This window comes from Panthera uncia, chromosome B1 (assembly GCF_023721935.1).
Source record: "Panthera uncia isolate 11264 chromosome B1, Puncia_PCG_1.0, whole genome shotgun sequence".
NCBI classification, from domain to species: Eukaryota; Metazoa; Chordata; class Mammalia; order Carnivora; family Felidae; genus Panthera; species Panthera uncia.
The window spans coordinates 60,631,717-60,657,414 of record NC_064811.1 but is presented as its reverse complement, the minus strand read 5'-3'; the positions used below and the strand labels follow the sequence as shown (position 1 = coordinate 60,657,414).

At 38.2% G+C, this 25,698-nt stretch overlaps 1 protein-coding gene and 1 non-coding gene across 14 annotated transcripts in view; both read left to right on the top strand.

Annotated features, from left to right (window-relative positions):
• Window positions 1-25,698, top strand: part of CCDC158 (coiled-coil domain containing 158) — a 103,442-nt gene that overhangs the window by 44,770 nt on the left and 32,974 nt on the right. For 12 of the 13 annotated variants that reach the window (XM_049630678.1, XM_049630684.1, XM_049630680.1 and 9 more), the window contains 6 exons: window positions 221-410; window positions 2,377-2,529; window positions 5,024-5,136; window positions 6,771-6,929; window positions 8,066-8,158; window positions 8,947-9,072. In XM_049630678.1, the coding sequence (XP_049486635.1) occupies window positions 221-410; window positions 2,377-2,529; window positions 5,024-5,136; window positions 6,771-6,929; window positions 8,066-8,158; window positions 8,947-9,072 (834 nt within the window). The remainder of the gene's footprint in view (window positions 1-220; window positions 411-2,376; window positions 2,530-5,023; window positions 5,137-6,770; window positions 6,930-8,065; window positions 8,159-8,946; window positions 9,073-25,698) is intronic. The other variant, XM_049630682.1, reaches the window with a different exon arrangement.
• LOC125924145 (U6 spliceosomal RNA) lies at window positions 3,163-3,269 on the top strand. Its single transcript, XR_007458313.1, has one exon. It is a non-coding gene; the product is annotated as a U6 spliceosomal RNA (small nuclear RNA).

The following is a 25,698-nucleotide window of genomic DNA, read 5'->3' as shown; positions in this document are numbered from 1 at the left end:
AGCAAATGATACTGGAGATTGACACCTAAGGTTAAAAGGAAGGTAAAATATTCCTTTTGTTTTCCCATTTACTGTTGAGGTTTTATAATAAAATAGAAATTTAATATTGTAGGAAAGAGGGAAAAGATAGTAAACATAGATAAGATACTAATACAATGTCAATTATAAGTACATCTACATAATTTTTTTTCTTTGTATTTGTATTTGTCCCTATGTTTAGATTTTAAAAGATAAAAAAGATGCAAAGATACGGGAACTTGAGGCCCGAGTGAGTGACCTGGAGCTGGAAAAGGTGAAGCTGGTGAATGCAGGCTCTGAGCGGCTCCGTGCAGTGAAGGACATCAGGCAGGAGAGGGACCAGTTATTAAATGAGGTGAAGACCAGCAGGAACGAGTTGCACAGTCTTTCAGGTACGTTCCTTCGGTTCGAGGTCTACTGACCACTCAGAGCGCTGCCCTTGAGGTCCAGCATGGACGCCAAGACTGCTGCAGGAGGGTGGCCACGCCTCCCACGTCACCAACAGGGATAATTATGCTGCCCAGAAGTCTTGACGCCTCTCCTAGCAGAGCTCCTGTATCTTGCACTCATTAACTGTTAACATTAGTCACCTCTCAGAGTCCAGGAAATTCTTCACTGCGTTTTCAAGAAAAGGGGGAAGGAAGTGGAAACCTTGAGTCCTTTGAGTCAAATAGCTTGATCAGAAGTTTCATAATGAAGCAACATATGTAACAGACTTGGCATAGATTTCTGGAAAGGAGAAATCTAAGATCTTAAATTTAAAACCAAAACACTCCTAGTTCACAATTAGTGTGATACAGGTATCATTTACTTCACACACACACACACACACACACACACACACACACACACACGCAGAGTCCATGATTCCTGAGCATGTACTAGGCCAGATACTGAGATAGGCCTTAGAAACACAACAGGGGGGACCCCGGCTAGTTGGGAGCCAGACCTCTATAGAACGGGTTAGTACAGCAGATGAGGATCAGTGTGCTGGGTACAGAAGGGAAGAGTCTCCTATAGGACTCAAACCTCCTCTGCTGAGTCTGAAGGAAGCACTGCGATTTGGCAGGTAAAAAAGAAGTAGAAGGGCAACCCAGGTGGAGAGAACATTATGGGCTAAAGCATGAGGCATGAAATAACAATATGACCTCAGAAGTAGTTGAGTATTTGAGGCACGAAGGCTAAGATATGAGGCAGAGTAGATAGGCAGAGCCAGACAGTGTGGAACCAGCAGAAGACATTAAGCAGGAGATTATTGCCATCTAACTTATATTTTGGAAGGACAGTGTCAGCAGGTAGAGAAAGGCCAGGGGCCAGCCAGCCCAAGAGGATCTTGCAATGGCCCCAGGAGCTATGAGAACTTGAACCAAGGCAGTGGCGGTGAGAATGAGAGGAAGGATTAGAGTATTTTGGCAGTTGAACAGCAGTACTTAGTGATTAGAGGGGTTATGTGTGGCCTTCAGGTTGTAGGTCTGTGTTACTGGGAGAACGATGGTACCAACAGTTGAGAGAGGGAAGCTGTTAGAGGGGCAGGCTTAAGGGCCAGAGGATGATACATAGCCAGCATGAGCTGGTTGGTGTGGGTGGTGCTAGGACATCCACGTAGAAATGTGTGGGGAGACAGATTTCAGCAAAGAGGTCTTGGCTCTGCCTGTTCCCTCTGTGTATAAATCTAGCATATATAAATATATAAAAAGGTGTGTTTGTGTGTGTGTTCTTGTGTATAAATGATGAATGTGTGCCAGGTCTTTTAATAGTTACTAGAGATAAAAAGTCAGAGGGGTGCCTGGATGGCTCAGTCAGTTAAACATCCAACTCTTGATTTTGGCTCAGGCCGTGGTCTCACAGTACTGAGACGGAGCTCGGCATCTGCACCAACAGTGTGGAGCCTGCTTGAGATTCTCTCTTTCCCTCTCTCTCTCTGCCCCTCCCCTGCTCGTGCTCCGATTTGCATACCCACATGCTCTCTCTCTCTCTCTCTCTCTCTCTGCATCTCTCAAAATAAACATTGAAAGAAAAAAGCTAGAACACAAAGCAACCTCAGGTTACTGATCACATCATGGAGATTCACCTGCCTACAAATGGTGGTGAGATCCTTTGTGGTGGGTACGACCATCCAAGAAAGTTTAAGATGCAATTGACGTGAGCCAATTACACTGGCTGGAAAAAGCCATGAATAGTAAGCGGGTAGAGAAGGAGGGAAATGTGTATGTACATCTAATTTCTATAACAAATGGTGATGGAGCTAGATGAAGTCTCTTCTGGCTCTAAAATTCTGTGATCATCAATCACAAATAAAACATACTTCATACAGTGGGGTAGAAAAAAGTAACCTTCTATAATTATCACACTGTACAGAGGACTATGAAGTCTTAAAAAGGAATTTTCGAAACAAAACTGAAGAGATGGAAGCTACTACAAATAAACTGAAAATGCAATTAAAATCTGCACGGTCTGAACTCGAACAAACAAGAAATACATTAAAGTCGATGGAAGGATCCGATGGTCATGGTATGCTCTATTAGATTTTATTCTTCTGTTTTTAATTCCATTGGTCTAGATTTATTATAACACAAACCTGGATGCACTGCCTGGCACCTTTCCCGGGTCCCGGTGCACAGTGACAGGCACCAACGATGGGTGTTAGCAGTCGTTCTACTCGGGGGTTTTGGGGGAAAATGCTGTGTGCTTAATTTAAGCCCTGAAGTATCTGAATCTTTCTTTTCCTGTGGCTGTTTTAGTAATCTCTAATAGATCTCAATGTCTATAAATGCCAATTACTTTTAAGGAAGTGTTGATAAAAATACACGTCACCAATAATTTTCATTCAACCCCTTATTTTTCACATGTTCATTACCAACATAAACTATAAATTTGTGGTTAATTGTCAGTTCCTGATTCCTTTTCTGCGATATAAACGGGATGAACCCTGGGAATTGAATGGCTGGCATGAGTGGTCCCTTTCACCCCTTGGACCTGTTCCCTTTGTCCCTTGCTGCCTGTATTAATTCTGAGAGAGAAGGTTATCTCCTGTTTTATATCATTATTATTAGTGTTGGTATGGCTATATTAGCTGACTGTAAGAATAAGTAAGTCCTATATTTTTTATCTCTCAACATTTTTTAGTGTCAAAGATTTATTTTTGTGCCTGCTTCAGCAGCACATACATTAAAACTAGAATGATACAGAGAAGATGATCATAATCCCTGTCCAGAGACCGAATGCATGTTCTCGAAGTGTTCTGTATTTTGTGTAGTCCTTAAAGGTTCATCTCTTTCTTGCTTGGTGTTAACCAGCAAGCAAATGGTGGGGTTTGGAGAAGTCGCTCAGGAGGCCCATTTGGGGGTCCGTTCCCTTCCCCCACCACCAGAGAGAGCCCTCTCTTCAGTGCCCTGCTGGCATCTCCACAACAGCCCCAGTCATATTACAATGATTCAATTCACTCAGTAATCCTGTTTTTGCATTCAAATGTTAATTTTTATTGATTAAATTATCTTAAAAGAGATTTAAGAAAACAAGCTTGAAGGCCAACCTTGATCCACTTAATCAGACCAGAGTTCTTCAGAGTGCTTGAATTAGGTGAGTGGTGAGCAAATGATGTCAGACTGCTGCTCTGTTAATAGATCGATGTGCCATGCCTGATGAGCCCTGTTTCAACAGTTTCGCTATAGCAACTACTCCTTAGCAAGAAGTGAGACCTTTTATCCTCTCTGATGGTTTTTTTAAAGAATGGTACATTTTTTGGGTACCTGGGTGGCTCAGTCGTTTATGTGACCGACTCTTGATTTCAGCTCAGGTGATGATCTCCCTGTTTGTGGGTTCGAGCCCCAGGTCAGGCTCTGTGCTGACAGCCTGGAGCCTGCTTCAGATTCTCTCTTCCCCTCCCTTTCCCTCTCCCTCTCCCTCTCAGTCTCCCTCTCTCACTCTTTTTCTCCCTCCCCTTCTCCCCCTGCCTCAAAAATACGTAAATATTTTTAAAAATTAAAAAAAAAAGAAGAATGATACATTTTCTCTTTGCCTTTTAACCTCTAAGCTGTATCTGGACCTGGCTCAACTCAAAGCCAGTGGCATTTTCAAACCTCTTTCCTGTAGGAAACAACACTGGGTCTCTGGTTTTGAATTTCCAAGCAAGGATGAGCTTCATATGTCTTTTCAATGGTCTCCCATATCTGAAGTATTCAGTGCCTACTACCTGCCCTGAACATTCTCACCCCATCACCAGTTTTACTAAAATAATTCCGTATGTGCTAATGCTGCCAATTTTACTATTGAAATAGTAGTGAGTTCCAAGCACATGCAATAGCCATGAGAATGAAAATTGAATGGTTTGTGGTATCATTGGAATCTTTAAAAAGATCACTTAATAATAGAAGTCTTACACAATCACTTATGACATTTTTATAGGATATCATATGAAAAAAATAAATAATAGATGTCTTTTGTGGGGTTTTTTTGTTTCTTTGTTTTTTTTAAGTAGACTCTACACCCAACGTGGAGTCCAGTGCAGGGCTTGAGCTCACGACCGTGAGATCAAGACCTGAGCTGAGATCAGAAGTCAGACGCTTAACCTACTGAGCCACCCAGGCACCCCATTTGTGGTATTTTAAATATGAATTTCTAGAAAATTCTACATTGTTCAGTATACAACTATTGTTATGTATATATGTTCGATATGTGTAAGTATGAATTTGATCAGTATTATATAACCATTGGAGATATAGCAAATTATCATGGTCAGTGAAATTAATACCAGTAGCAAGAAAATCACAAAATATCATTCTCAATTCAAAATCTCTCTGTAATTGCTGAAAATTGTTATATCCCAATATTGTGAAGTCTGAAGGTTTGTTTTGTTTTGTTTTTTCCCGTGATCAGTCTCTTGAAACTGTCCAAGTGCCTTGGAGAATCTTGTCACCTTCTCATAATGTTTAACCATCAATTTATAGTAGCCTCCCCAAATTTAGACACTAAAAACTAAGGCCGTTTATTTTCTTTTTCCCCCCAGCTATGAAAGTGGCAATGGGGATGCAAAAGCAAATCACGGCTAAAAGAGGTCAGATAGATGCCCTTCAAAGCAAGATACAGTTTTTGGAAGAGGCAATGACAACTACAAATAAGGTGAGTCCCTGTGCTCAGAATGAGGGAAGCCAGTGTGTTCACTCTTTAATATACTGCAGGCAGGATAAGACGTAGCAGAGTTACCAAGTAAAATGGAGAAAAGAGTTTATTTCTGACTGAGAGAGTGAGGGGAAAGTTCCTGAAGGAACATTTGAGTAGGATCTTTTTTTTTTTAATTGTTTTTAATGTTTATGTATTTTTGAGAGATGAGACAGAACGCAAGCAAGGGAAGGGCAGAGAGAGAGGGAGACAGAATCAGAAGCAGGCTCCAGGCTCTGAGCTGTCAGCACAGAGTCCAACACAGGGCTCAAACTCGCGGACTGTGTGAGATCACACCTGAGCTGAAGTCAGACACTTAACTGACTGAGCCACTCAGGTGCCTCTGAGTAGGACCTTGAAGGAGCTAGTATTTTAAATGCAGAAAATGGACAAAAGGACATTCCTGGTAGAGACAGGGAACGACTATTAACAAAGCATGGGCAGTTCTGCTATAATGTGACACGTGTGTCTACAAAATTGTGCAGAAAAGGCCACGGGGGTTATGAGAACAATGGGATTAGGAGTACCTCACTAACAAATTTCATCAATAACACACGAAAAGTAGGGACCTAATGAAAAGTGGTGGTGCAGTTTTACATGTGTTAAATGGCTAAGAAATACATAAATACTACAATAAATATGGTCCTTTATCTTGAAAAAGACCTGAAGTCTGCTTGTAGAAGTGTGCATCAAAGGGCTGCAGCTTGTGAGTTACTATGAGGGGGTAGAAGGGAGGTTTTTTGTGACACCAGTGTGCACGAATGTGACTCAGAACACAAGATAAACTGAGGTAGTAGCAGATTGGTGTTTGAGGAGCGTGCATGTGTGCTTTTTGTGTATTCCCACACAGCTCTGTTTAGCCGGGTGCAGTTTTGTGTTGACTTAGTATTTCTTATAAGTGCAACTGTGCATAGTAAGTGTGAAACTTATGTTGTGCTCAAATGTTCTCTGATAGTTCAATCACTTTGGAACAAATCAACATTTGTAAAAGCAGGGTTTGTGAGCACTGGCTGTAGTGGGGGTGAAGAGGTATGAAGCGTATGTAGAAAGTGAGCGTGGGTCAGGCATTTGCTCTTCCCAGACCCAAAATGAAACTTTTTATCTTTTTTATTATTTTTTTTAATTAAAAATATTTTTAATGCATGTTTTGATTCAGTAAGTCCAGGAATGGAGGAGCAAGGGATTCTGCATTTCTTTGTTTGTTTTTTTAAATTATTTATTTATTTTTTAATTTACATCCAAGTTAGTTAACATGTAATGCAACAATGATTTCAGGAGCAGATTCCTTAATGCCCCTTACCCATTTAGCCCATCCCCCCTCCCACCACCCCTCCAGCAACCCTCTGTTTGTTCACTATATTTAAACTTTGGATTCTGTGTCTCCCTCTCTCTCTGCCACTCCTCTGCTCTCTTATAAAAATAAGAGAGTACATGGTGACATGATTCTAATAGCTCCCAGCTCCAACTCAGAACAATTAAGTGACATATGAATTGAACTATAGTTCAGATCTTTATATTAGTTTTATATTTCCCTCACATCTGAGCATCTACATCAGCATATTATTTCTGATATTTTTTTTCCTCTATAATTATAGGAAAAGCATTTTTTAAAAGAAGAGAAGAATAAATTAAGCCAGGAATTGAGTACTGTTGCAACAGAAAAAAACAAGATGGCTGGAGAACTGGAAGTCCTGAGATCGCAGGAGCGCCGTTTGAAAGAAAAAGTTGCTAATATGGAAGTTGCTCTTGATAAGGTAGTTACTAAGTGTGTAAAGTAATCATCAACTAAATAGCTATTAACTGAGGAGACATGTTCTGAATAAAAGCTCCATGCTGATAGGAACCAAATCTCTACTAGATCCCAGTCACCTAGCACAAGGAAAAACCATAGCCTATAGAGTAGAGAAGGCTCTTCTAAGCTTTAAAGCGCAGTTATACCGTGTACTTTTTACAAAATTCTTTTTGAGGCTAACTCAGTCACAGGAGCAGTAAGATACAAGATGCAAGATACACCTGGGGTCCTCACTGGACTGAATAAATAAATATGTCTTCAATCTAACTTACTGCCACAAAATGACTTGAACACTAGGTAGAATACAGTCTGTTAATATCAGTAAAATGCTAACATAATGCTAATGTCTGGCATTCATTGGAGTCCAGAAAATGCTGGTAGAAAACACAACTCAGGGGACACCTAGGTGGCTCAGTTGGTTAAGCATCAGCTCGGGGCATGATCTCATGGTTTGTGAGTTCAAGTCTTGCAATGGGTGAGCTCAAGCCCCATTCAGGTGAGCACGAGCCCCACTTCAGGTAAAAAAAAAACAAAAACATTAGCCCTGCTTCTCTCTCTCTCTATCTCTCTCTCTCTCTCTCTCTCTCTCTGTCTCAAAAAAAAAAACAAAAAACACCAAGAATGAGAAGGGTTAGTGACATTGTATTTGTTATTGCAATGTATCATAAAGGCATAAATCTTACTTGTGAGAACTCTGGAAGGCAAAAATATACCCAAACTAGTCCTGATTATTAAGAAATCCAGAGCCTTTATGGTTAGGTAAAATGACCTGTGAACCCACCTATGCCAGCTTTGATCTTAAAACATGATATGTTGATTTAATGAATTCCAGTTGTGGTCATTTTTTTACATTACTAAAGCGATTTGCTTATTCCATCCTTAGTTCGTTCTTACTAAATGCTACATAGATACCAGGGATACAGAGGATAAAGTCATGGCCTCCAGTTCTAAGTTTAACGAACAAAACTGATAAGTAGATAAATGCAAGTTAGTGTGGGGGGGTTCCCTTGAAGAGATGGCAACTCTGTATATATAGGTTAACAAAACAAAATTGTGTAGAGAATGGAAGACAAACCACATGTGGTTGTTTGATTGTAGGCATCTTTGCAGTTTGCAGAATGTCAAGATATCATACAACGTCAGGAACAAGAATCTGTGCGCCTAAAACTTCAACACACTTTGGATGTAAAAGTAAGGCCTTTTTTCCATCAGAAATAGTTCAAGTGAAATTAATGCCATTCTTTGGTATACTTTTATATTTACTTCATGTACCTTGGACACAGTCAAGTGTACTTCAACATTATCTGATACTAGCAGTTCTAAAATCTGCATAAACATCATTACATCTATACCTGTCCTCTTCCTATAGTAACAAATTGAAACACTGTACTCTCTGTTAAGTTTATAAGAGAGGCAAACACCTTCTTCAGGTATGCCATGGGGATACCTGAAGGAAGAATTTTCCACACAGAAGGGGGTCAAGCAAGTGCAGAGGTCCAAAGTGTGAGTGTGCTCAGCCTGTTTGGAGAATAGCAAAAATGATTTAATCTGCATCACCAAAACATGTGTCCTTTAAAAACAGTGCATTTTCCACTGAAATTTATGTCTGCTTTCCAAGTTGCAGACATACGTTAAAGTGTCCATAATGGATACTTTTGCGGGCTGGAGCACGCGATAGTTGTAGAGGACCTTTCTCAGTAGTATGCCCCAACTAGCGTAGAGTCTTTGGCAAAAGTTAGAAACCAGCTAAGTAGCGTACCATCCGAGGTGTTTTCACATCTCAAATGCCTCTTTCAAAATCAGCAGTGTGAAGGCATCTTCTTAGCATATGCTTAGTCCTCAAAGAGTGACTCAGAATCATCTTGCTTTATAGATGTTCAACATGTAAAATTGAAATTATGTTTGTGAAATACGTTTTGATTTCACAATTGTAGGTGTAGGTGGACAATTATTTTGCTCACATCTATATTGTTTTCTAGGAACTTCAGGGCCCTGGATACACCTCAAATACTTCTGTGAAGCCACGCCTTCTACAGCCATCCTCAGCCACCCGTTCCCATTCTAATGTACCGTCATCCCAGTCCACAGCCAGCTTCCTGTCTCATGTAAGCACCTAGTCTCATAATCCATGATGCAAATGACCTAATATGTAAGTAATTTTAAATGGAGAAAATTTCATTTAAAAATATATCTATAGTTATGACATTTTCAATTACTGGATTTTAGATTTATACATACCAGATGAATGAAAACATTTACTTCACTATTTGGTGTTTCCCCTGGGGAAAACATGAATTATTCAGTAGGATTAATGTTAACAATAATTGAGTCTTTTTAAGTTTTCATTTTAATTCCAGTTAGTTAACTAATATACAGGGTTATATTAGTTTCAGGTGTACACTATAGTGATTCAACAATTCCATACATCACTCAGTGCTCATCATGACAAGTGCACTCCTTACGCCCCCTCACCTATAAAACCCATCCCTCACCCCCTTCCCTCTGGTAATCATCAGTTTGTTCTCCATTGTTAACAGTCTGTTTCCTGATTTGCTTCTTTCTTTCTTTTTTTTTCCTTTCATTTGTTTATCTTGTTTCTTAAATGCCACATATGAGTGAAATCATATGATATCTGTCTTTCTCTGATGGGCTTATTTCACTTAGCATTATACTTCTTAGCTCTATCTATATCATTGCAAATGGCAAGATTTCATTCTTTTTTATGGATGAAGTAATATTCCATGGTATAATATACCACATTTTTTTTTTATCAGTTCATCATTTGATGGACATTTGGGCTGCTTCTGTATCTTGGCTATTGTAAATAATGCTGTTCTAAACATAGGGGTTTCTGTCTCCCCTTGTATTAGTGTTTTTGTATTCTTTGGGTAAATACTGAGTAGTACGATTACTGGATTATACAGTAGTTCTGTTTTTAACTTTTTGAGGAACCTCCGTACTGTTTTCCAGAGTGGCTGCACCAGTTTGCATTCCCACCAAACAGACTGGTCATCTGTATGTCTTTGGAGAAATGTCTGTTAATGTCTTCTGCCCATTTTTTCATTAGATTATTCATTTGGGAGGTGTTGAGTTTGATAAATTCTTTATAGATTTTGAATACTAACCCTCTATCAGATATGTCATTTGCAAATATCTTCTCCCATTCTGCAGGTTGCCTTTTAGTTTTGTTGATTGTTTCCTTCACTGTACAGAAGTTTTTATTTCAATGAAGTCTCAATAGTTTATTTTTGCTTTTGTTTTCTTTGCCTCACGAGACATATCTAGAAAAAAGTTGCTTCAGCCGATGACAAAGCAGTTATTGCCTATGTTCTCTTCGAGGATTTTTATGGTTTCAGGACTTACGGTTTTAGGTCTTTAATTCATTTTGAGTTTATTTTTGTGTATGGTGTAAGAAAGTAAAAAAAAACTTTGTATGTTGCTTTCCAGTTTTCTCAATATCATTGTTTGAACGGACTGTCTTTTTCCAATTGTATATTCTTTCCTACTTTGTCAAAGATTTAATTGACCATATGGTTGAGGGTTTATTTCTGGGTTTTCTGTTCTCTTCCATTGCTCTCTGTGCTATTTTTTGTGCCAGTTTCCTACTGTTTTGATTGCAACAGCTTTGTAATATAACTTAAACTCCAGAATTATGATGCTTCCAGCTTTGCTTTGCTTTTTCGAGATTGCTTTGGCTATTCAGGGTCTTTTGTGGTTCCATACGAAGTTTAGAATTGTTCTAGTTCTGTGAAAAATGCTATTGGTATTTTGATAGGAATTGCATTAAATGTGTATATTGCTTTGAGTAGTACAGAAATTTTAACAATATTTGTTCCTCCAATCAATGAGCATGGGATGTTTTCCCTTTTCTTTGTGTTGTTGTAAATTTCTGTCATCAGGTTGGTTTGTTTTGTTTTGTTTTGTTTTTTTATAGTTTTCAGAGTACAGATCTATCACCTCTTTGGTTAGGTTTATTCCTAGGCATCTTATTATTTTTGAGATTGTTTTCTTAATTTCTCTTTCTGCTGCTTCATTATTGGTGTTTATAAATGCTGTATTGGTTTTGTATCCTGTGAGTTTACTGAAAGTTCTCACAGTCTTTTGGTGGAGTCTTTGGGGTTTTCTATATATAGTATCATGTCATCTGCAAATAGTGAAAGTTGTACTTAGGAGTGCCCGGGTGGCTCAGTCAACTGAGCATCTGACTCTTGATTTTGGCTCAGGTCATAATCTCATGATATGTGAGTTTGAACCACACGTTGGGCTCTGTGCTGGCAGCGTGCAGCCTTCTTGGGATTTTCTCTCTCCCTCTCTCTCTCTGCCCCTCCTCTGCTTGTGTGTTCTCTCTCGCTCTCTCTCTCTAAAAAATAAATAATATAAACTTAAAAAAAAAAAGGAAATTGTACTTCTTTCTTACCAGTTTGGATGCCTTTTATTTCTTTTTGTTGTCTAATTGCTGCAGCTAGGATTTCCAGTACAGTATTGAATAAAAGTGGTAAGAGTGGACATTCCTGTCTTGTTCCTGACCTTAGATGAAAAGCTCTCGGTTTTTCCCATTGAGGATGATGGTAGCTGGGGGTCTTTCATATATGACCTTTATTATGGTGAGGTATGTTCCCTCTAAACCTACTTTTTGAAGGTTTTTATCTTGGATGGATGTTGTATTTTGTCAAATGCTTTTTCTACATTTTTCAAAATGATCATATGGAGAATATGTTTTCTCTTATTGATATGATGTATCACATTTATTGATTTGTGAATGTCAAACCATGCTTGCAACCCAAGAATAAATCCCACTTGATTTTGGTGAATAATTTTTTTTTAATGTTTTATTGGACTTGGTTTGGTAGTTGAGGATTTTTGCATCTATGTTTACCAGGAATATTAGCCTGTAGTTCTCTATTTTAGTGATGTCTTTATCTGGTTTTGGTATGAGAGAATTAATGGCCTCATAGAATGAGTTGGGGTTTTCCTTCCTTTTCTATTTTTTGGAATAGTTTGAGAATAGGTATTAACTCTTCCTTAAATGTTTGGTAAAATTCTCCTGTGAAGCCATCTGATCCTGGATGTTTGTTTGTTTGTCAGGAGTTTTTTGATTACTGATTCAGCTTTTTTGTTTGTTGTTAGTTTGTTCAAATTTTCTATTTCTTCCTGTTATAGTTTTGGTAGATTATATGCTTCTAGGAATTTATCTATTTCTTTAGGTTGTCAAACTTGTTGGCATATAGTTTTCATAATATTCTCTTATAATTGTATTTCTGTGGCGTTGACTGTTATTTCCCCCCTCTCATTTGTGATTTTATTTGGGGCCTTTCTCCTTTTTTCTTGATAAGTATGGCTAAAGGTTTTTGGCGTTTTTTTTTTTTTTTAAGTTTATTTATTTATTTGGCGGGGGGGCAGGCAGAGAGAGGGAGAATCCCAAGCAGGCTCCACACTGTCAGCACACAGCCCAGTGCTGGGCTTGATCCCACAAATCCTGAGATCACTTGAGCCAAAACCAAGAGTCGATCACTTAATTGAGCCACCCAGGTGCCCCTAAGTCTGGCTTGATCTGTTCTATTTTTTTTTTTTTTAATTTCTGTATCATTTATTTCTGTTCTAATCTTTATTATTTCCTTCCTTCCTTCTGCTGGCTTTAGGCTTTTTTTGTTCTTTTTCTAGCTCCTTGAGGTGTGTGGTTAGGTTGTTTATTTGAAATTTTTCTTGCTTCTTGAGGTAGACTTATATTGCTATAAACTTCCCTCTTATGACCACTTTTGCTGCATCCCAAAGGTTTTGACCAATGTGTTTTCATTTTCATTTGTTTCCATGTACTTTTTAATTTCATCTTTTATTTCCTGGTTGACCCATTCATTTCTTAGTAGCATGTTCTTTAACCTCCTTGTATTTGTCATCTTTACAGATTTTTCTTGTGGCTGACTTCTAGTTTCATAATGTTGTGGTCAGAAAAGATGCACAGTATGACTTCAATCTTCCTCAATTTGTTGAGGCTTATTTTAAGGTCTAACATTCTCTTCTGGAGAATGTTCCACGTGTATTTGAAAACAGAATGTGTATTCTGCTGTTTTAGGATGTAATGTACTGAATATGTCTGTTAAATCCATCTGTGCAAGTGCGTCATTCAAAGCCATTGTTTTCTTGTTGATTTTATAAGGATTTTTTTTGTTTGTGTTTTTTTTTGTCGTTGATGATCTTCTGTTTAGATGACATGTCTGTTGATGTACATGGGGTGTTAAAGTCATCTTCTCTTGTTGCATTATTATCTATTAGTTCTTTTATGTTTGTTATTAACTGTTTTATGTATTAAGGTGTTTCTATGGAGGGTACATAAATATTTACCATTGTTATATCTTCTTGTTAGATTGTCCCTTTTATTATTATATAGTGTCCTTTGTCTCTTGTTACAGTCTTTGTTCTAAAGTCTGTTTTGTCTGATAATATGTATTGCTACTCCAGCTTTCTTTTGACATCCATCTGCATGATAGGTATTTCTCCATACCCTTTCAATCTGTAGGTTTCTTTAGATCTAATATGTGTCTCTTGTAGGCAGCATATAGATGGGTCTTGTTTTATTTTTTTAATCCATTCTGTCACCCTATGTTTTTCTTTAATTTTTTTTTTTAACATTTATTTATTGTTGAGAGACAGAGACAGACAGAGCATGAGCAGGGGAGGGGCAGAGAGGGAGACACAGAATCCGAAGCAGGCTCCAGGCTCTGAGCTGTCAGCACATAGCCCGACACGGGGCTTGAACCCACGAACTGTGAGATCATGACCTGAGCCAAAGTTGGATGCTCAACCTACTAAACCACCCAGGCGTCCCTGTCATCCTATGTTTTTTATTGGAATGTTTACCCAATTTACATTGAAAATAATTATTGATGGATATGTATTCATTGTCATTTTGTTGTTGTTTTTTGTGGTTGTTTCTGAAGATTTGCTTTGATCCTTTGTCTTTTTCTCTTTCATGTTTTGCCAATTTTCTTTAATGACACATTTGGATTTTTTTCTCTTTATTCTTTGTGTATTTATTAGTGGTTTTAGATGTATGGTTCCATTAGGTTTGTATATAACATCTTCTGCATATAGCAATCTATATTAAGTTGATGGTCATGTAAGTTTGAAACCATTCTTACTCCTCCCCACATTTTAAGTATATATTGTTATATTTTACATCCTTTTATTTTGTGCATTACATGAATTTTTTTTACAGAAATATTCATTTTGGGGGTGCCTGGGTGGCTCAGTAGGTTAATAAGTGTCTGACTTCAGCTCAGATCACAATCCCACAGTTTGTGAGTTTGAACCCCGCAATCAGCTCTCTGCTCTCAGACTGTCCCCCTCCTTTCCTCCTCCCCCACTCACTCACTCTGTCTCTCTCCAAAAAATTAAACGTTAAACAACAAAAAAAGAAATACTCATTTTTACTTCTTTTATGTTTCCTGCCTTTATACTGTTACTTTGGTCTCTCCTTTCCACTCAGAGAGTCCCCTTTAATATTTCTGGTAGGGCTGGTTTAGTGGTCCTGGACTCCTGTAGTTTGTTTGTCTGGGAAACTCTTTATCTCTACTTTTATTCTGAATTATAGCCTTGTTTGACAGTATTCTTGGCTGCAGATTTTTCCCATTCAGCACTTTGAATATATCATGCCACTCCTTTCTGGTTTGAAAAGTTTGTCTTGAATCTCCTGCTAGCCTTATGGGTTTTCCCTTGTAAGTTACTGTCTTCTTTTCTTGTTGCTTTTAAACTGTGTTTTGCCAGTTTAATTACAGTGTGTCTTGGTGTGGATCTGCTTTTGTTAATTTTGATGGGAGTTCCCTGTGCCTCCTGGATCTGGATATCTGTTTCCTTCCCCAGATTAGGTAAGTTTTCAGCTATTATTTCTTCAAATAAATTTTCTGCCCCCTTTCCTCTTTCTTCTTCTTGTAGGACTTCTATACTATCAATATTACTATGTATGATGGAGTCACTGAGTTCCCTAAGTCTGTTCTTGTTCTGCATAATTCTTTTCTCTCTGTCTTCTAGGTCACTTATTCTTTTCTTTGCTTCTTCCATCCTACTGTTCATTCCATCAAGTATGTTTCTCATTTTGTTTATTACACCCTTTATCTCTGGTACACTATTCCTTATGTCTGCATTAAGGGTCTCACTCATGTCTTCCAGTCTTTTCTCAAGTACAGTGAGTATTCTTATGATCATTGCTTTAAATACTGATAGAGTATATCAGTATATCAGTATAAGGTATGTTACTTATATCTGTTTCACTTAGATCTCTGGATATCACCTTGTCTTGTTCTTCCATTTGGAATAAATTTCTCTGTCTTCTCATTTTTGTCTAAGTCTCTGTGCCAGTTCTTGTGTTTTAGGAAAGTCAACTATATCTCTTGTTCTTGAGGGTAATGGCCTTAATAAGAGGTTCTCTAGTGCCCTGTCATGTGGTGTCCCCATTTCCCCAGGGCCTGGTGCTCGTGGGAGTGTCTCTAATGTGTGCTGTGTGTGCCCCAATGTTTAGTCCTGGCCACTTTATCCTTTGGGCCAGTTGTCTGCCCAGGCTCTCTTTGCCTGTTGTGGGCAGTGTTTGGTCCCTGGCCTGAATGTAGCATGTTTTAGCTAGGTGTGCTCTGGTCTGTTTGTGGAATGAGACCTGTCACCACCAGTGCTGGAACCAAGTCTTGGCAAATATCTCAAGTTGGAAGATGCGTGAGCAGGGATTTGGGTTGTTCTTCTAGGGGAGGGGGCCCACCACACTGGGACTGAGACAAGCATGACAGGCAGGGGGGTGACACCAGAGTGTGGACGGGGGAGGCTTGATGTAAGCAAGTGAGATAGCAAGTGTCAGTGCTGCACTGGTTCCCACTGGTAGCCCTGTATGCTGAGGGATGGGGAAGGAAAATGGTGCCAGCCAGTTCCTTTGTTCCTGGAGGGGGTCTCTCTGTGAATGCTGTCTTTTCCTACTGTGTGCCCCTGGTGCTCTTCAGATCACTGTTTCCATGCTGGGTGTCCATGGGTTGTTTGCCTGCTGTCTCTCCAAGAGCAGTTCAGTGCCCTCTGGGCTCTATCTCAGCCAAGCCCACTGACCTTCAAACCTAATCATCAGGCTTTAAGCCCTGATGATTGCCAGAAGTCACAAAATTCAGCCCTTCTTGCTTTCCAAGCCAATTGCTATGGGGATTCATTTTCCCTGTGTGCTCCCCTTTGTGTTAGTCTGTCTCTTGCCCTTCTCCAAGAGAATGGCTCCCTCCCCACTGCAGCAGCCACAATCCATTTCTCTCCTAAACCACATCTCCACATTTCCTACCTTCTTCAATGTGGTTTCTTCTCTACCTTTATCGTAGAGTTTGTTCTGCCTGTCTTCAAGTCAATTTCCAGGTTATTTAGGATGATTTGATAGTTACCTAGTTGTATTCATGGGATGAGGCAAGCATAGGGTCCTCCTGCTTTGCTGCCGTCTTCCAACCCACCAATAATAATTGTCAAAATAAATTATTTAGTAGTCTTATGTTCAGTGCTTTCCATCACAAGCATTTCCACATTACAAAGCAAGTGCTGAGATAGCTAAAATAAGCACTGCTTCAAATGCCAAAGGCAAATTAATGGTATATTGATATCCCACCAAGATGAAAATGATATGCTTATATAGTTTCTTCAGGAACTATATGTAAATGTACTTATAATCATAAAATTTTAGTAACTGTAAGATATTTTTATTCCCTTCATTTAAAATGTTCAAGACTTTAGGGGCTCCTGGGTGGCTCAGTTGGTTGGGCGTCCGACTTCATTCAGTTCAGGGCATGATCTCACAGTGAGAGTTTGAGCCCCGCGTCGGGCTCTGTGCTGACAGCTCAGAACTTGGAGCCTGCTTCAGATTCTGTGTCTCCCTCTCTCTCTGCCCCTCCCCTGCTCGTGCTCTGTCTCTGTCTCTCAAAAAATAAATAAAAACATTTTTTTTTAATTAAAGAAAAATAAAATGTTCAAGACCTTAGAAAAGTTTTGGTTTTAACCTTTTTTTTTTTCTTTAAAGCTAAGGAAAAAACTTGTACGGTGTAAAATTCAGACTTTGTTCTGAAAATATACATTTATGGAACCACTAATCCCCTGTAACCAGTATTCAGCTCCAACTCTAGAGAAGTGAAACTTATTCCATAAATCGCACATGAAAATCAATTTCATTAGTTAACAGTCCTGTCTAATGAATAGCAACAGGATGACCAGTGACCGGCCAGTTATTCCACCTGTGCACTTAAATGAAAGGCATGCACTGCGAAACGGCTAAAAGTGGAAAAGGGCCCCTCTCAGACGCTTCAGATGCGTGCACTGAAAAGCAAGCTGTCACACAACAAATAAGAGAACATTCTATCAAATAACAGAATGATAATCTTCATATTAGAAGGTAAACATGCTTCTCTCTGGAGACTGGGACTTGGAGGTGGTCAGAGGAAGAGCAATGGGACTACTGTTTTTTAAGTGTTATAAAATTACCTTTAAAGTTTATTTATACATTTTGAGAGAGAGAGAGGGAGGGAAAGTCAGGGAGGTGCAGAGAGAGAGAGGAAGAGAATCCCAAGCAGGCTCCATGCTGTCAGCACAGAGCACGATAAAGGGCTTGAACTCACGAATCTTAAGATCACGACCTGCGCTGAAACCAAGAGTCAGGCACTTAACTGACTGAGCCACCCAGGCACCCCTAAAATAAGCTTTAAAATTATGTACATGTTAACATTGATACAAAGTAAATCCCCCTCCCAAAATAACCCCACAAACCAAACAACAAATAAACAACAACAAAGAACATTTGACCAAGAGTCATTGGTGGGTCTCCCTACTTGTGTGACCTTGAAAAGCCAAATATATTGTGCCTTGCTCTTTTCATGTCTAAAGATGAGTGTGGACTAGATGACCTCTAGGGTCATCTAGAAACATCAGCTCTGAAATTGCATGACTTTTCATTACCCAAAAGCCAGACTGAGAGATTTTGTCTAGTTGTGCAATAAACAGACTACTTGATTATAAAGAATCTCATCCATCACTGAAAAAGTACCAGTCATATCTATTAAGTCAAAATTTTAAGTAACAATTCTAACAGCAAAAAATGAACTGTATTTCCTAAATAGACTGTCAAACATGCCGTATACAATTTCTCCTCTTAAAAATGTTTATTATTTCTCCTCTTAAACATGTTTGTTATAGGGGCACCTGGGTGGCTCAGTCAGTTAAGCCTCCGACTTCGCCTCAGGTCACGATCTCGCGGTCCGTGAGTTTGAGCCCCGCGTCGGGCTCTGGGCTGATGGCTCAGAGCCTGGAGCCTGCTTCGGATTCTGTGTCTCCCTCTCTCTCTGCCCCTCCCCCGTTCATGCTCTGTCTCTCTCTGTCCCAAAAATAAATAAACGTTAAAAAAAAATTTTTTTTTTTAATGTTTGTTATAGAGGCACCTAGGTGGCTCAGTCAGTTGAACACTCAACTCTCAATTTTTATCTCAGGTCATGCATGGGTCCCAGGGTTGCGTGATTGAGCCCTGCACCCAGCTCCATGCTGGGCATGGAGCCTGCTTATATTTATTTATTCATTTATTCATCCATTCATTCATTCTCTCTCTCTCCCCCCCCCCCCCACCAAAAAGAAAAATGTTTGTTATATAATTTTACACAATAGAAGTAACATTCTTTGTTTTATTCACTGATGCATCCCAAAGTACCTAGAACAGTGTCTAGCATATAGTAGATACTCAATAAATATTTGTCTAATGAGTGAATGAATTGAATTCATTGTAGCACATTGTATTCAGGTTTCCATTGTTTCTACTGATAAGTCAGTTTTAAGTCTTCTTGTTGCTCTTTTGGAGGTAATTTTGTCTCTGACCACTTTTAAGATTTTCTCTTTGTATTGGTTTATAGCAATTTGACTGTGATGTGCTAGGTGTGTTCTTCTTTGTGTTTGTCTTTCTTGAGGTTCACTGATCTTAGACGTATGGATTGATATGTTTCATTGATTTAGGAAGTTTTTACTCCTTACCTTCTCAATTATTTTTTCTACCCCATTCTCTTGTTTCCTTCTGGTACTTGTACTATTAAAAACATTTTTTTTTTTAATGGTATATGATAACTCCATTATCTGAATCCCCTCTGGGCCTGTGACCATTTTTTCTCTTGGTTTTCAGTCATGTTGTTGTCCAGTCCTGCTTTTTTTCCAATAGTTTAATTTTTTTAGAATAATTTTAGATTCACAACAAAATTGAGAGAAAGGTATAGAGATTTCCCCATATATGCACAGCCTCCCGTATTATCAACATCACTCACTGGAGTGGTACATTTGCTACCAAGGATCTACAGTGACAAGTTATCATTACTCAAAGTACATAGTTTACATTGGGGTTCACTCTGGTGTTGTATATTCTATAAGTTTGGACAGATGTACAATGACATAATACCCATTATTATTACACAGAGTATTCTTACTGCCTTCAAAACCTTCTGTGCTCCTTCTTATTCATCCCTCCCATTCGCTTCCGCCCTGGCAACCAGTGAACTTTTTATTGTCTCCATAGTTTTGCCTTTTCCAGAAGGTCATATAAATGGAATCATACAGTATGAAGCTTTTTAAGATTGGCTTCTTGGGGTACCTGGGTGGCTCAGTCAGTTGAGTGTCTGGCTTCAGCTCAGGTCATGATCTCACAGTCCATGAGTTCAAGCCGCATGTCAGACTGTGCTGACAGTTCAGAGCCTGGAGCCTGCTTCAGATTCTGTGTCTCCCTCTCTGTATGCCCCTCCCCTGCTCATCCTCTGTCTCTGTCTCTGTCTCTGTCTCTCTCTCTCAAAAATAAATAAACATCAAAAAAATTTTTTTAAAAGATAGGCTTCTTTCATTTAGTAAAATGCGTTGAAGTTTCCTCCATGTCTTTTCATGGCTTGGTAGCTTATTTCTTCTTAATGCTGGGTAATATTCCACTGTCTAGATGTACCACAGTTTGTTTATTCATTCGCCTACTGAATGGCATTTTCATTACTTCCAAATTTTTGTAGTTGTGAACAAAGCTTCTATAAACATTCATGTGCAAGCTTTTGTGTGGACCTAAGTTTTCAGCTCCTTTGAGTAAGTATCCAGGAGTATGATTACTAGATCATATGATAGTAATATGTTTAGTTTTGTAAGAAACTGCCAAACTGTATTCCACAGTGGTTGTACCATTTTGCACTCCCACCAGCAATGAATGAGAGTTCCTGTTGTTCCATATCCTTGGCAGTATTTGCTGTTGTCTATGTTTTGGATTTTGGACATTCTAATAAGAGTATAATAGTATCTCATTTTATTTATTTATTTTTTAACTTTTTTAATGTTTATTTATTTTTGAGAGAGACAGACACAGAGCACAAACAGGGGAGGGGCAGAGAGAGAGGGAGACACAGAATCTGAAGCAAGTTCCAGGCTCCAAGGTGTCAACACAGAGCCCGACAGAGGGCTTAAACTCATGAACTGTGAGATCATGACCTGAGCCAAAGTCGGATGCTCAACCAACTGAGCCACCCAGGCACCCCTAATAGTATCTCATTTTAATTTGGGTTTACCTGATGCCATATGTCCTGGAACATCTTTTTATATGCTTATTTGACATCTATGTATCTTCTTTGGTTGAGGTGTCTGTTAAGGTCTTTAGCCCATTTTTTGTTTGCTTCCTTTCTAAATAAAGTTCTGGACATTGTGAAAAATTAGATCATTTTGGTTTCTAGATGACATTTTTTTTCCTTCATAGAGGATTTACGTCAGCTTCTGGCTGGTAGCTAAAGTAAGGGCACTAACAATCCCATATCACCTTAATTCATTCAAGGATTGAGATGATTCAGATTAAGGCTCTTATCCTGAAGCCTGATGTTTACCAGTTTATCTTCTAACCTCTTTGATAGAGTTCTAGTTTTTTATCCCTCTAGCTTCTTGATTCTGCCAAAAGCTCATCTCATCTTCCCAACCTCTCAACTGGTTCTTTTAGAATTGGCAAATGCTTCTAGAGAAAATGGCATTTTGTTCCAGACTTTGGCCCCATAATTCTTAACTGTGTTGGTAGCTCTCTAATGTTGTCAGGTAGACTTAAAAATTTTGTGTGTATACTTTTCTAGTGAATTTCTAAACAGAAGGGTTGTTCTACCATTACTGGAAAAAGAACTCCTCTACTGTTAGTCTTTGCTCATATAATTTTAGATATTATTTATAAACTTATGCTGTAGAATATAAAAAATTATCTCTTTAAACCACACATACATGCGCACATATACATCTTCCTTTTCCCTGCATAATCCTCCCTATATAATCATATCATATCATACGTTTTGGTTAAGTCACATCGAGTGTTTAGATTATTATGACAATGTAAATATTGTTCTCTAGCTGAACTGTGCAGTGAACTGTGATTATATTTCCTTTATGCCCTTAGATTTAATAATTGTCTTGTTTTACTTTGGTTAGTTTTCTAAATATCTATAACCAATTATCCCTCAAACGTTCTCTGAAAAACAACTGTAAAATTCCTTTTAGTATGAGCAAAGTAGTAAGATTATTTTATTAGTTTCTTTACTTGTTCATATATTGATGTGTTAGGCATCATGCCTTTAGAGCCCTCCAACATTCCTGTTCTGATCAGGAGTGGTTGCCTTCTAGGCTTGCCACGCAGTTGGCTTCTTGGATATTCCTTCCCTCAAAACCCAGGGAATTCCCGTCACCTTTTTTTCTGTTTTTTAATTTTAATTCCTTTTCTTGGTTTCTTTCTTTCTTTTGGTGGAGCCTATGATGCAGTGGCTAACTATGGAAGGGTGTATTTTAAAATTTTGCATTTCTGAAAATACTGGGTTTTTTTCACTTACATATGATTGATACTTAAAATTTTATTGCTGTTGTCCATTTTGGCTCCAGGGCCTTTGTTTGTGACTAGTTTCTGTTCGTTTTCTTAGTTTGTAGGGTCTTTTCTTTATCCTGCATACTGATTTCAAGACGTTCCCTGCTGAGGGTCTTTTTCTTTTCATTGTGCTGCGTACTTAGCAGACTCTTGAGTTCTTTTATTCTCAGAACTTTTCTAGTATCATTTATTTCATCATTCTCCCCCTCATTTTCTCAGTTCTCTCTTTTTAGAATTCCTGTTAGTCACCTATTAGACCGCTTGGACCACTCCAGTCATCTTTAATTCTGACTTCCATGCTCACCTCATCTTTTATTCCCACCTTTCAGGAAATTTCCTCAACTCGAATTGTTTTTCTGATATCATTTTTTTTTTTAATTTCCAGGAGCCGTTTTCTCTTCACATAGTTTTATGTTCTTTTGTGATATAATCTTTTTCCCATTTTTTTTAAGTTTATTGATTTATTTTGAGAGACAGAGAGAGAAAGTGCGGGAGGGGCAGAAAGAAAGGGACAGAGAGTCACAGGCAGGCTCTGCACTCTAGCACAGGGCTCGAACCCACAAACTGTGAGCTCATGACTTGAGCTGAAACCAAGAGTTAGACACTCAGCCAACTGAACCACCCAGGCGCCCCTCTCATTTCTGTTTAAAGATGTTCATTTCGGTTTTTCAGTAACTGCTCCTGTCATCTGAATTATTGATGTTTTTTCAAATTCATTTTTTTTGGTTTGTTTTGATGTCTGTCATTAATGTTAAAGACTTTCCTTCGATGTTTAGTGGTCATTGGCTCTTCATTCATATTTAAGATTGAGGCCCTAAAAAGCTGTTAAAAGCTCTTTGTAAGGTTGACAGGATTTGTCAACTGGTAGGTAGTTAGGTATTGCTTTTTTATTGAGGGACCCAAAAATTATCTGTACATCTTTTCTCTTGGTCCTGTTAGTTCTCCAAAAGAGGGATTCTCTTACTACTGCCTTGTTAGGTGCCAATCACCTGCCAAAATTCTGAAAGGTGAGTGGGGTGGGGAATCTGCAGTACCTATCTATCTATACAATCTCACTTCATGCTCATATTTTCAACTTGCAGCCTTACTCCTGCTATGCCACGTATCTATCCTTTTGGAGCCAAACGTCCTCTGGCTCTACCTCATGCAGAAATCAAGCCTCTAAATTCCTTTAGGGCAAAAGAATGAGTAATTACCTGATTGTGGGGGGAGAGCATCTGGGATTCTAACAGCTTCTCCCGTAGACTTTTAGCCAATCCTCCCATTTTGCTGCCCTTTCTCTTCCCTGGCCTTTAGAAATACATGAGTCTCCAGTTCCTGAGCCTTTCTGGAATACTCCCATGCAGAGCAGCTTGCTTCTTGTTGGCTACTTCTGTGCGGCTACTTTAAGTTTTAGCTTTCTTTGTTCTGTGTAACCAGTTACAAATTATACATTTGCTTTCCATCTCCTAAAATTTCATTATTATTACTCATATCTAATGTTATCTGTTTTTTCCTTTTTATTTTATTAATTTTTTTAGTGTCATTTCAGTTGGGCTGTAATTAAAGTAGACCTAAATGTATCATGTTTAGAAGTGGAATATGACTGCATTGTTCTATATCGCCTCTTCATTTATCTTGTTTCATTTTAGTTTTCCTGTTCAGTTATTCTAATGATAGCTGATATTTATTGAACACCAGGCACCATTCAAAGTACTTTCCTAGATTATCTGACTTAGTCCTCACAACTGCCACATAAGGTGAGTGCTGTTATTATACATACTTTACAGATGAAGAAACCAAGGCTGGGAAAAGCTGAATGTTACACAGGGTTCACATACCAAAAACACAGTTTTGCCAACACTTAACCAAGACAGCTGGAGTCTAGACCAATGTTCTTAGCCATTATTCTGTACTGCTTCTCTACACTACACTGCTGAATGCTGTTTATTTAAAAAAAACCACACACACACATTTAAATAATTAATGACATAATTAGATTCCCTGTATGAACTAATACTGTATTTCATAAATGTATATATACACACACACACACACACACATATACATACATACAAATACACATACTTGTAATTGGTATCTTGACGTGGAAAAATTTTAATGTTTCAGATAAAGGCTATTTTGCATTTAAAAAGAAAATATTTTCAGGACAGTATAGTTTTTTTTTATTGATGTGTCAGAATCTATGCACATGCACTGTATGTAATATATACTAGCTGTGCTTGATCTCTGCCACCAAAGTACCCACGATGTGGGCAATATTTTTAGTAACGCTTTATGTTTGTCTTGTTTCCTACTCACCCACTCTCGAAATACAGTATAAATAATGCTTTTATATTCTATGTAGGATATTTATATCCCACTTTTATTATAGTCTTCTAATAGAAATAATTGTAAGAGATAGACTTGGTCAGACATTCTCAAAATAGAATAGTCTAATTCAAACTCAATGAGATCAAGTTCTTATATTTAGCACTTCCATTTATCTTCTATCTTTGGAGAATGGAGATAGGAGCAGTTGAGAAGCACATAGTCTCCTTAGACATTACTTATCTTACATCATAACTCATACATTTGTCTGTAATGGACTCAAGGCCATTAGAGAGAACCATATTTGAAGAAGATGGGGGTGCATTAGAGATATAATTTAGGAGTCATTTTGGCAACAAATCTAATATAAGATGATTTCAGAGTCAAAATGTACTAGGAAACTAATCTAATCACAAGATAAACCTTAAGTTGAACTGAAAAGTACAAATTTATATTCTTCCTTTGAAACCAAAAGCTTGTGGAAGTTTTAACCTAAAAACGTATATCCTCTAGAAGTAGTCTTAATGTGTATCCTAAGGGTCAAAAGATTGGGTGGGGGAGAGCACAGTTCTTTAATGGGCTCTCGTAACTTCAGGAGGATCTATGTTTAGTTATTTCTTTACCAGCGAGACGAGTCAGATGAAAAGAATGTTTTAGAACTTTTCACTTCCCAGCTACTTTCTAATTGTACAAAGTATTTTGTTCACATTACATATCAAAATATTTCCATATGAATTAAAAGTAATGTATTAAAAATTAATGTATCGCAAGATGTACAAACATTAAAAGATTGGCAATTTTGACTAAATAAAACTAATATTGTCTATGACTAATAAAAATCACAAAGCCACCATAAACAAAATTAAAGGGAAATCAGGAACTAAAAAATATTTTAAGTAGATAAAAGACCAGTAGCTATCATTTAGAGAGTTTTTACATACCCGGAGGAAGATAGCATATGCTCTAAAAAGAAAAGTGTACTGAATAGACAAATTTTGTGGGTAGAAAATTCATAAATAAGAAATGCATATATCCAATAAACATGACAAAAATGTTCAAATTCATACATAAATAACAACTACATATTACAGCAAAAACAGGGATGCCAGGGTGGCTCAGTTGGTTAAGCATCTGCCTTCGGCTCAGGTCATGATCTCATGAACCCCATGTTGGGCTCTGTGCTGACAGCTTGGAGCCCTGAGCCTGCTTCGGGTTCTGTGTCTCCTCTCTGTCTGCCCCTCCCCTGTGCCCACTCACATGCTCTCACTCGCTCTCTCTCTCTCTCTCTCTCTCTCTCAAAAATAAACAATAAAAAATTTAATCTTAAAGCAAAAACAAACTACCAGTTTTGTATATAAAATGATAAAGTGGTAGTAGGAAGGGTATAGCATAACAGCCATTCTTATATCATATCCTACTGGTAAGTGTATAAACTGACATGACTTTTTGTTGTTGTTTTTGCCTCTGAAGCCTACAATTTCTTTTTTTTTTTTAATAGACCTGATATTTCTAAAGTAGTTATAGATTTACAGAAAAATTGAGC